Here is a 12360-nt window from a genome sequence, read left to right as displayed (position 1 = left end):
TCATCAAGAAGAGATTTGATTTTTTTTAACAGGTGGTTTACCAAGACAGGGAATGTATGATAGGTTTTAAATTTCTGTAAGTCACAGGTAAAATAACACTTTTAATGCTTGAGTTGCAAAAAATTTTCATCTAGATGTTCTAGATTTATAACATTACAGATGTTGGCCTTTCTGCATAGCTAGGTTTATAATGCCATTATAATCCTATGCATCTAACCCAGAGGGTCTTATCATTTTGGAGGCAGAGAGTTAGTCACATTTTTGGAAATCTAATGAAGTTTATGGACTCTTTTTCAAGAGAAAAGAAAACACATATTACTTTTCACCCATAATTTTAGGGAGTTCATGAATCTCCTCAAGCGCAAATAGTTGAGTCCATAGTTGACTCCAAATTAAAGACCTCTGAACTGATTACTCCCTGATACTAGGCTGTCTGACAAAACAATTATACCTTCTCTTAATACTAGATTTGTTTTCTATATTACAGCCAATAGAAATGCAGTTAATATGAAATTTAAGAGCTTGGGCTCTGGAACCAAGCAGTCCTGGATACAGATCTTGGTTCTGCCACTTAATAGCTACATGATCCTGGTCAATTTGTTTGACATTCCTGAGTCTTAGTTTCCTCATCTGTAAAATGGGGATAATAATAGTACTGACCTCATAGGATTATGATGAAGATTAAATAAAATAATACATGTAAAACGTATACTTAGCACAATACCTAGCATATCTTACTTGCTGAATACATTGTTTTACTATAATTCGGAAATGAAATTATTTTTCCTTCTTAGATATTTCCAGTAACATGAGGATAGTTACAGTTGTCTTACCTACTTCACCAGGATCTATCTAATTAGCTAACTGAGTGGGCAAAGCTCTGAGTATTTTAATCTCAATAACCATGTTTATTGGTTAGCTCCATGGTCAAGAATTTGACACCCACCCTCAAACCCAAACTAATGATTAAAAGTCAATAGCCTCGGGGCTTCCCTGGTGGCGCAGTGGTTGAGAATCTGCCTGCTAATGCAGGGGACGCGGGTTCGAGCCCTGGTCTGGGAAGATCCCACATGCCGCGGAGCAACTGGGCCCGTGAGCCACAATTACTGAGCCTGCGCGTCTGGAGCCTGTGCTCCGCAACAAGAGAGGCCGCCATAGTGAGAGGCCCACGCACCGCGATGAAGAGTGGCCCCCATTTGCCACAACTAGAGAAAGCCCTCACACAGAGACGAAGACCCAACACAGCCATAAATAAATAAATAAATAAATTTAAAGTGGTGGAGGAGGAGATTAAACACATGTAACAACAACAAAAAAAAGTCAGTAGCCTCATTTTTAGGAGAAATCTAATATTCTGTGAATCTTGAGTGGCAAACTAGAACAGTATGATTGCAATTTGAAAGATACTGAAGTATAATCTGAGATGGACCATATCTATTTCAGTCACCATTTCATCCATGGCACCAGAGCAAAGCATATAGAAGACATTCAATAAATATTTGTTGACTGAGTGACTGAATTCTGTTACAATAATAAAATGTCTTTAGAGAAAGAATTCATTTTGCTGAGTGCTTTTAAGTTAGATTGTATTTTCAAAACTTTCTTTTTAAAAAAATTTTTTTATTTTTTATTTTTTTGGCTGTGCCGCGTGGCACATGGGATCTTAGTTCCCCGACCAGGGATGAACCCGCACCCCGCTGCAGTGGAAGCGCGGAGTCTTAACTACTGGACCGCCAGGGAAGTCCCAAAACTTAATTTCTTATTAGAGTGCCTGTTCTGCAACTAGTTGCTAGAATTAGAAACTCGTCTGCCTTGATTACTAGCTGTGAAACCATGGGCAAGTTACCTCACCTCTTGAGGCCTTGGTTTCCTCATTTATAAAATGGTCATAATAATAGGGTTAGAGTGTGGAGGAAGCGAGTTAATATAAGAGAAGTGCTTAAAACAGTGTCCAACAATATGTTTCAAAAATCTTAGCATTATTATTATCATACTATTACTACTGCTGCTACAGCTGCAGCTGTTCATCAAAACTCCCTCAATATTGTGGGTTCATTTTATATTTGCTGCACTTTTCCTTAAACTAAAGTTCAATTAAAACCTCTTTAATTAAAAAAAACACAAATAGCAAATTTTGTTTTGCATGTAATGTAACCCTAAATTTTCAAGACTTTATTCTGTGCCGTAGACTAAACGCTGTGAAATCTTATTCTTCCATTTTCATTTTTGGAGGCACAAGTTAAGATGGATTTATTTTGACTGAATGTGAAGATCATCATCATCAATATGGTTGCAGCATTTTCTCTCTGCTCATTCTGTACTCATCTTTTTCAAGTTCCAAATATCATTTGCATGGACCTGGTGATGCTGAGTATGGATATTGCAGAGGAGTGATAGCTTCCCTTTCATATTGAAGCTGAAGCTTCAAAGAGAAGATTAAAGAAGTGTTTGTTCATCTATCTGCTCAGCCCTGATGGGAAATTCTTAGAGGCTTTTAGGATAAACACAACTCTGTGTGTGTTTGCATGCTTTTTCTTCTATATACTTCTATTGCGGTCTTTGTATTTTGGTTTAAAATTTCTAGTTTCAGACTTGTTGGAGTCTCTGGTTAAGGCATAATTGTTTTCAGAGTGAAGGATAAGAATTAGAAGATGTTGGCAGGATTTGACTAATGCCTCCTAAAGAGTGTAGAATTCTCTAGTGTGGAATCATCTTTCCAGAGAATGTGATGAAGGCCATCCATAGGATATATTTAACAAGACAAGATCAAGACCTCAAATGTGTCCAGCAGAGAATAATACATGGTACTCTCCAGTGAGGGGTGAGATTGCTCACCTTTTGGCCTTGCTTTTTAGAAGTATCCTCTGTGAGCTGTGGGATAGAGGTGTGTGTGTGTGTGTGTGTGTGTGTGCGCGCGCCCGCGCGAACAGACTTTCTTTAGGGTTGTTACATAATTAATAGTTAAAATAAGAAGAGAGGGAAAAGAGGTAGGTTATCAGGATAGTTTTATACCTCTTGAGGAAGAAGGGAACTAACATTCCACTTCATGTCATTCCACATCAAGTTCTACATGTGATTTTTATTGACAGAAATATTTAATTACAGTGTCATCAAGAATAAAGCAGATTCTGCTATTTAACGTCAACTAGATAGACCTGCCACTTTATTGGATTAAATTTAATTTATCTGTTAATTTAATTCTTTCTCCATAATCAGCCTTCTTAAGATATAACTACTATTGGGAGAAGCAATACTTAGTATATGTGAACATATAACATCTTCTTAACTAACAAGAGAAACCAGGAAACCAGGACATTTTACAGTAGGTAGAGAAGGGAACTGAAAATATGTGTGTGAGTTGGAGTGGGGATTATGGGGGGAGCAGATAAAAGAAGAGACAGAGCTCATTAGTAACATTTTATCTATTTAACAATTTGCCATGAGTTGGCCCTTTAACTTCCAGGGCATGGCTAAGTTTTTTTTCTGGGTCAATAAATGAAAACAAAATTTGTTAGCAAAGTTCTTTCTGTTGCCATCATTAACATTTTGGAAAGAGGAGTGCACACGCACAATTTGCACACGCTAACACCCTGATTTCTATTTATATTGAATTAGAGTTTCGGTAATGATTGGAATCAGGGGCCAAGGCAGTGCCTTGAAAGAAGATGGAAAAATAGGAACAGAAGATGGAAAATTGCTCACCCCTTTGATAATTTGCTTGATTAGCTGTGTTTTACAGACAAGAGTTTTATGGAAAACTTTTCACAGTGGCCAGGTTCAGTGGGAAGCGGCACTGTCTGCTAGGTGGAGATTAACCCATCATACTAATATAAACATTATTTAAGTTACAGACAGTTTCAACTTACATATGCCCTTAAGTCAACATGGATGCCCTTTCCCCCAGATGTTGCACCTTTACATTTCCCACCCATGTTTTTCTTATCCCCTCTCCCCTTTTCCACTGAAGATGTCAAAGCTGTTCTGAACTTTCCCTGCCCTCTAACCCAAGCATCTTACATTCCTTTACCTGATTGCTAGACCAGAACTGTTCTGAGAAAGAATAGGAACAAGAAGAGTCAATCGCAAGGTTTCTTCACCTTCTCTTCCTCAACTCTGCTTATTTCCCACAATTTCATCTCTGGATTATGGCAGCACACTTCCTGCATATCTCCTTCCTCTCCATTTTCTGAATTTTTATCTTATAAAGAAATAACCTAGGTGCTCACTGGGTTGGTGTTCCTCCCTAAAGTAGCCACACCTTATTTCAGTCATGTATGTACTGGAAGACACACCATTATCACCAACGTATTACCGTTTTCCTAATTTATGGATTATGAATCTTTTTAAGAATTTGATAAAAGCTGTGGACTCTCTCCTTAGGAAAAAAATGCTTTTATACACATATACACCCCTGGGAAGTCAAGATGAGGATAGAAAAATTTTCTTTCTATTTAGAGACATAGAGGTCACTATGTTCATAGCAAGAATTCATGTGTGGTGACTGTAAGCAAGATTGGAGTATGATGAGGAGTGAGTGGGAGGTGAGGAAATAAGGAGAAACTATGACAACACTTTTGAAAATTTCACGGTGATGTGAAGGGAGAGGACAGCAGATGGAGGGATATGAAGGGGGTGAGGGAAGGTTTGCTTTATTTTTCTATGAGCATAAATGCTGATGGAAAGGGCCACACTGAGAGGAAGAGGTTGAATTTATACAAGAGAAAATCGATATAGAATAATGTAAGGTCCCTGTGAAGGCGGGAGGAAATGGAATCCAAAGTGCGATAGGCTTCTGTGGGTAGCCACTGTATATAGCATTGCTTCTGTCGGGGGAAAGCAATTTAGATTTCAAATAAGTGACTTAAAAACGATCCTTGATGCTACTGCCATTTCATTTGGTTTAAGACTTTAAGGGTTGTCGGTTTTGCCGATCATTTCCCAAAATAAAAGAGGAGATAGAATGACAGAGTGGACTGCAAGAGCCCCAGTCTTGGCTCGGACACTAAAACATTAGATAACCTTGAATCAGTTGTCACGCTTCACCTGTAAAATTAAGAATTTAGGCTAGAAGGTATTTGGGGGGGTGTTTTAGTTGTCATAACAACTGGGGGTGCCACTTGTTTTTGGTGCCCAGGACCAGAGATGCTGATTGTCTTGTAATACACAGGACAGGTTGTCACAACGAGGAATTTTCCTGCTCAAAGCCTGCAGAGCTCCTTATGAGAAACCCTGGACCACGGCTAGGTAACATTTTAGGACCTTTCCAGCTCTCAAGTCAAGCTTACATAAGGTGGTACAGCGAGTTAAATATCCCTTTCAAGCCTTTAAGAATCTTTCAAATCTCAGGGACAGCCCTTTGGTTTTTCTTAGAGTAGGTAGTGGCTTTGGCTAGTTATTGACTATTTAGGAAGCTTTTTGGACTGGGTGCTATAGCTACCATATGCCAACCAAGATTGACAAATACAAGTTTGGCTTATCTCCATTCTTTTTCTTTTTATTTCAGGTACTTTTGGAATTTTCAGCCCCAAGGTGAGTCCTCTCTGACCGTTTATGGTTTTATACTAAAAATTTGTAGATGGTATTGTTTACTTCTGCATCTTCTAAATAAGCTTCTCCATAGAGTGGCATTAGCCCTTTCTGAGGAAAGTTAGTGGAGTGTTTAATGAACCTTCATGCTGCTGGGCCCCCCTGCCCTGCTTTTTAGCAACAAGAGGCCCTGATGCTTCTGCCTGCTGAATGGATTAGTGCTAGATTATTTTATAGGACCAAAGCTTTAATATGCTTTTATTCCTTGAGCTTAGTTAGATGCCAACAGGATCCACTGGCATTCAAATAAAATGGTGGCCGAGTCCATAATAAAAGCCTTGGGAGGGCCCCAACTCAGCTAATCCTTCATTTGCTCCAGAAATAAATTCCAGTATGTTACCTCCTCGATCACAGTGCTCTTCTACACAGGCTGCCTGTCTGGCAACAGAAAAATGTCAGAGATGGAGTAGTGTTGAAATTCCCACTAGAACAGTGTTATCACATTTTAATATGAGCCTCACTGCAGCCTCAGTGCTTCTAATTGCTTTCAAACCATTGTTTTCCTGCTTTTGCTGGATGAACCCAGCATCTGGCATGATTCTAGAAAGTACAACAGACAGCTGTGTGCAAAATTGAAAAAAAAAAGACAAGAATAGAGCACATTTTTAAAAGGTTCAAAATTGAAATTTTTTTCTGAATTCAGTTTGAGGGGTTGTCTTTAAAGTATATGCATTCTTTATTTTTAGTACACTGGTTGAGAATGTCAGAAACATCATTCTGAATATTAATTATCTCAACTTGTTATAAATGGGAGATTTTTATCTTCTCAGAAAATCACAGAGAGTTTTAGATTAAACTTCAAAATCTAAAATAGCTTTATTAACTATTTTGCTCTATAACATTTTTTAACCAATTGTAAACTTTTCCAACATTTTTTTTTCTTTTTTTTTTTCTTTATTTATTTTTGGCTGCGTTAGGTCTTTGTTGTGGTGTGTGGGCTTCTCATTGCGGTAGCTTCTCTTGTTGCGGAGCACAGGCTCTAGGCATGCAGGCTTCAGTAGTTGTGGCACGCGGGCTCAGTAGTTGTGGCTCATGGGCTTGGCTGCTCCGCGGCATGTGGGATCTTCCCAGACCAGGGCTCGAACCCATGCCCTCTGCATTGGCAGGCGGATTCTTAACCACTGCGCCCCCAGGGAAGTCCGCCAACATTTTTTATTCTCTTAACATTGTCAGTGTATCCAGTCTCAGTGAGCAGTAATACCTTAAAAAATTCAAACTGTGAGTAATGATACGAATTTTATTAAAATTTAAATTTTCCTAGCTCATACTTTCAAGTCTATATAAGGTTTTCTTTTTTTTTTATAGTAATCTTTTACTTATTTATTTATTTTTATATTTATTTTTGGCTGTGTTGGGTCTTCGTTCCTGTGCGAGGGCTTTCTCTAGTTGTGGCAAGCGGGGGCCACTCCTCATCGCGGTGCGCGGGCCTCTTCACTATCGCGGCCTCTCTAGTTGCGGAGCACAGGCTCCAGACGCGCAGGCTCGGTGGTTGTGGCTCACGGGCCTAGTTGCTCCGCGGCATGTGGGATCTTCCCAGACCAGGGCTCGAACCCGTGCCCCCTGCATTAGCAGGCAGATTCTCAACCACTGCGCCAGCAGGGAAGCCCTATAAGGTTTTCTTTAAAAGCAAATTTTAAGGAATAAAAAAACTTTTAAAACTTTTAAACTCTTGTAAATTAAAGTCATAGCATTTATAATATTTTAAGTAATGTGATATGGTGTTACTATATATCTCACTGTCCTAAAGCATTTATGGCTGAAAACATAGATTGAGAATGGAGAATTATATGTAATAATGTAGCAGTTTGCTTTGCAAAATGTGAAATATGCTATTCAAGGAATGGCCCTATAGTTCAGTATTTAACAGATGTTAACCAAAATCCACAGGGGGCAGAACATGAATGTGAACTGGCAGAAATGATTGGAACTGTGAAGGTAGAATTACTTACCTAAAGGAGAAATGAAGAATTAGTGTCAGAGATGTGGTAGTAATGTGTTGAGAAGAGAAAATAATTTTGGAGCTTAACACAAGGGACTGTGTGGCGCTAAAAAGACAAAGGACACATCTTACCAAATTCTTCTAATAGTGGTATTGTAGTCATCTTCCATCATAGGGCAACTTCTACACAGTCTTTCTCTCTTAGAAAGAGAGCAGAGGTAGAGCAGCCAAGGGGACAGTTGAAAAGAGTTTATTTAGAGCAGAAAAGTATATTTACTTCTTGACAATGATTGGATATCTGTAGCAAATTCTTTGCTCATTTGGAAGTAAATGTAAGGAAAGATCAAATAGTAAAACCCATTTTTATGTGTCTTGCCCCCAGCTTTGCTCCTCCCCCTAAGACATTTTCTGGGGGTAGAAGAGGAAGGAGTATCTTTTACCTTGCCCTTCTGAGCAGATCTTAGCAGATTGTTCGCTTTTGAAATGTAGAGTGGGTGGGAGCAGTAGCAGGTCTATATAAGGTACTATAGGACAATTTAGAATTATGAAAAGAATAGGAATATGTAAGAAGGAAAAGAGATGGCAGAAGGATTTTAAGAGCCCTGGAAGACTAGGTAGTATTGGGAAGGAAGTGAGAAAGGACAGAAATGGTGGCCCCATACTTTCCTAGCATTTTTATCTATGGCAGAATCCTTGTGCGGGAAGATGATGGGATGAATTTTATTAACTCTGTTCATTTGCCTAAATACACATTTGTGTTCTTCAGGATATTTGGACCAGAGTCTGGTGCCTAGAAGGAAAATAGTCCTTAATTATAAAAGATCCCTTATTTATTAATCTCTTTATTAGCACACATTTAAACATCTGGTTATATAAGTGATGAGTTGACATAATGTGCTGCAAAGGTAACCTTTAAAGAAAGATGCTTGGGAGAGGGGACTGCCTAGACCTAGAGAAGGATTTCCAGCAAAATGTTTCTTATCCATCATTCCATTCAATCCCAGGTTTAATGTGATGGAGGAGTGATCATTGAATAGTATTAGGGAGAGTTTTGTCCCTGTTCTGGAGAAGAAACATGGCATGGTAGAAAGAACATGGACATTGAGGCCTGATAGACCTGGGCTCAGATCTCACCTGTACCATTTAGCTAAAGGTTATGTGAACTTAGTAAGTTGCTTCATTTCTATGAACCCTGGCTACCTTATCTATAAAATGAGGATGTGCCAGGCACTGTGCTAAGTCCTTTACATGCATTATCTTATTTAACCCTTAGAACAGCCCTATGAAATAGGTACTGTTAATATACCCATTTGATAGATGTGGGTACTGAGGCATAGAGTAGTTAAGAGAATTGCTCAAGACCATTCCCCTCAAGGATTCTAACTTGGTCAGTCTGACTTCACAGGATATACTCTTTTTAGAAAAAATAACAGCTTTATTGAGATATAATTCACATGCCAAAAAATTCACCCTTTATAAGTGTACATCAGTGGTTTTTAGTATGATCACTGAGTTGTGCAACCATCACCATTATCTAATTTCAGAACGTTTTCATCACCCCAGTAAGAAACTCCATGCTCATTAATAGTTCCAGAGCCCAATATCTTCATTGCTGTATTTTACTGTCTCATTGCAGGGTTGTCATGAGGACTAGTAGTAATATGTTTAAGCCCTAGCACGGTACCTGGACATGGTGTAGTTTCTGTTTATGGTTGTGTTATTGGTAATTCTTTTCCTCACATTTTCACCTAAATTGTCTTATTGGTCTACTGTCAACTTCCTGAATGAAGTTCATTTAAAAATAATGAAACAGGAAAAAAATATATAATCCAAATAATTTATTACTTTAATGTAGAAGGAACATAAATGAAAGAGTTCTTTTAACGGGCTCAAGTACAATTGTAAAACATGGGAAAGGCTTTTTATTTTTATTTTTTAGTAAGATTGAGATTCCTTTGATAATTCAAGTCCTGCTTACTTTGAGAACTTTTTCTCTACTTAAATTCACTTAAAGTTACAAAGAAAATTCATTGGAATCTTTGCCATGGAACTTTTACCATTTCAGCAATCAGATATTCAAAACATGATATTGGTCGAATTTCTAAACAACAATATTAGTTTTACCTTTTTAGATATGATAACAATAGCACTTGATGGCATTGAGCATACTACAGTTTTAGTTAGAAAAAATTTCGATTGCAAGGCATAGTGTTTACAATTTAAAATTTATTGCTATAAAACATCTTCATGAGTACTAGAAAAATTGCCCACCATGGACCCAGAGTCTAAAACAAATGACACAATATTTAAATAAAAATTTAAGAAAGACCATGGGAATATTATACATATATATAACAAAATCGTATTTTTTTCTCTCCAAGTCACTCACATTACATTTGCGATAATGGTAAATATGGGCCAGTGAAATTTCTTGCCAGCTTGAAGATTCTTTGAGTATCTGCATGGGTGGTGTAAAGGGTTTATGAGAAAAATATTTGGTATATTTCAATATGAAAACTTTCCACTGTGTGAATCTTAAAAATCTTATTTTAAAATGGCAAGCCTATATCCCATGTCAAAGTAAATTGATACCTAAAAATATAGCTTGGCAAAAGCAAATAGTGCAAAGTGAATAAAGAAAATGTTATTATAAAGCCACATTAACTATAAATTAAAAGAGACTGAAAAGGCATATCAACTAATGTGTGAACCTTATTTGCATCCTGAGTCAAACAAACTATAAAAAATGATATCTATGAGAGAATTAGAAATTTGAACACTGACTGGATATTTTATGTTAAGAATCTACTGCTAATATTTTAGGTGTGACAATGGCATTATGTTTATGTTTGTATGCTGTGATATTTAAAGATAAAGTAATAGATGTCTGACATATTATTCAAAATAATATGGGAGAGGAAGAAATAAATGGGGTGGGGGTGTAGACGAAATGAAATGGATCATAAATTAACTCTTGTTGAAGCTGGATAATGTGTACATGGGGGTTTATTGCACTATTTTTCCTACTTTTGTACATTTTTTAAATTCACCATAATGCAAAGATAAAAGAAAAATCTAGGTTGAGATAATTTTAAAATGTAACATTCTTTTGTTTCTATTATGAAACCTGGTACATTAATGCATAAGATACTTTATGTATCTTGGACACAAAATACATAGAATAGTGAGGGTTTTTTTTTTACGTTTTTGTTTCAACACATTATGTGGAATCTAAAAAAATGATACCTGTTTGCAAGGCAGAAATAGAGACACAGATGTAGACAAGAAACGTATGGACACCAAGGGGGGGAAAGGGGGAGTGGGATGAATTGGGGGATTGGAATTGACATGTATACACTAATACGTACAAAATAGATAACTAATGAGAACCTGCTGTATAGCATAGGGAACTCTACTTAATGCTCTGTGGTGACCTAAATGGGAAGGAAATCCGAAAAAGAGGGGATATATGTGTACATATAGCTGATTCACTTCGCTGGACAACAGAAACTAACACAACATTGTAAAGCAACTATACCCCAATTAAAAAAAAAAAAAGTTTTTTTTTCAAGTTTAATGTTTTGTGAAGGAAAGAGCATGAGCTTTGAAATCAGACCTGAATTCGAATCCCAGCTCTGCTACTAACAAGCTTTGTGAGCTAAGACAAGTTACATAACCTTCTCATCTAAAAAATCTTGCTGATAATGTCTACTTCGCACTTATTGTGAGTTGTAATGAATTTTAATGAGATGATGAACTCATGAGGAGTGCTTGCCACTTGGTAGGCACTTACTGAAGTGGTAGCAAGTATTATGTTTATGTTTCAAAGTAGGACTATGCAAGTAAATCCATGTGTGGAACTTGGGTAATATATATTTCACATATCTTTCCATAAAATTCATCCATTCCAGCTTAATCCTGGTGTAGGGCCATTTAACTCACCATGTATATATTTGTGAGATTTTGCATTTAAAGGATGTGTGCAAACTTTTTATTAGTAGGCACTTCGGATGTTAGATTTATGAGCTTATTGCTCTGTAATGTCTGAGACATGTTGAATCGAAGCATAGATGTCACCTTCTCGTCTCTTACTATCACATACTTGGAGCATGTAGTTATGACAACTACAAGAAGCAAGCCATTAAAGCAGCAAAGAAACACCATCTTAGCACTAAAAAAAGGATAGAAAGGTTTCCCTTTGAAGTTGAAGAGAAGTGTTTTTGAATTAATGGAGTGTACAGTGATTTTACTGTTTTATTTATGAAAATACTCTTTGCCTTCATGCCAAAAGGTTTTAGCACAGTCATAAGTAGGATTTACACAAAGAAACATAGCCAAAATTTATGACGTGTTTGCAAATGTAAGAAAAAGTCTGAATTTACAATATTTGTAATTTACTGTTAAGTATCTTTCTATCACTATTCCTGGAATGCTAATATTTTATAAACACAAGTGTTGGTTATGAACCTAGAATATCCTAACCTATACTACTTTTTAAAAAGAAATCTTCCAGAATGTTTTCCATGTCTTTTGGGGATTTAACAGGGGGAAGTGTACACAGGACGAATGCTCCTGCCTTTGGCTTTAGCCCAAACTTTTAGCATCAACAATCTTGACAGCTGCTTTTGTGACTTGACTTCCTTTGGACCTTTTTCCCCCTTTCTTTATTTGCTACATTTTATACAAATTAATCTGTAGAAGGTGGACATATACACACACATTGTTTTTGAAGTTAATTACTGACTTTGATACCTTTTCAAATATTTTACTTCCTATACATCTACTGGTTGGGTTTTTTTAAGAGTGGAATAATGCAATGATGCATTTTTAAATTA

General features: G+C 37.0%; 1 protein-coding gene across 1 annotated transcript in view; it reads left to right on the top strand.

Annotated features, from left to right (window-relative positions):
- Nucleotides 1-12360, top strand: part of SKAP1 (src kinase associated phosphoprotein 1) — a 280187-nt gene that overhangs the window by 64597 nt on the left and 203230 nt on the right. The window contains exon 3 of the mRNA XM_061175616.1: nucleotides 5504-5529. Coding sequence (XP_061031599.1) covers nucleotides 5504-5529 — 26 coding nt within the window. The remainder of the gene's footprint in view (nucleotides 1-5503; nucleotides 5530-12360) is intronic.

This window comes from Eubalaena glacialis, chromosome 19, assembly GCF_028564815.1.
Source record: "Eubalaena glacialis isolate mEubGla1 chromosome 19, mEubGla1.1.hap2.+ XY, whole genome shotgun sequence".
NCBI classification, from domain to species: Eukaryota; Metazoa; Chordata; class Mammalia; order Artiodactyla; family Balaenidae; genus Eubalaena; species Eubalaena glacialis.
The sequence above is the reverse complement of the archived record's forward strand: the minus strand, read 5'-3'. Positions and strand labels throughout refer to the sequence as shown.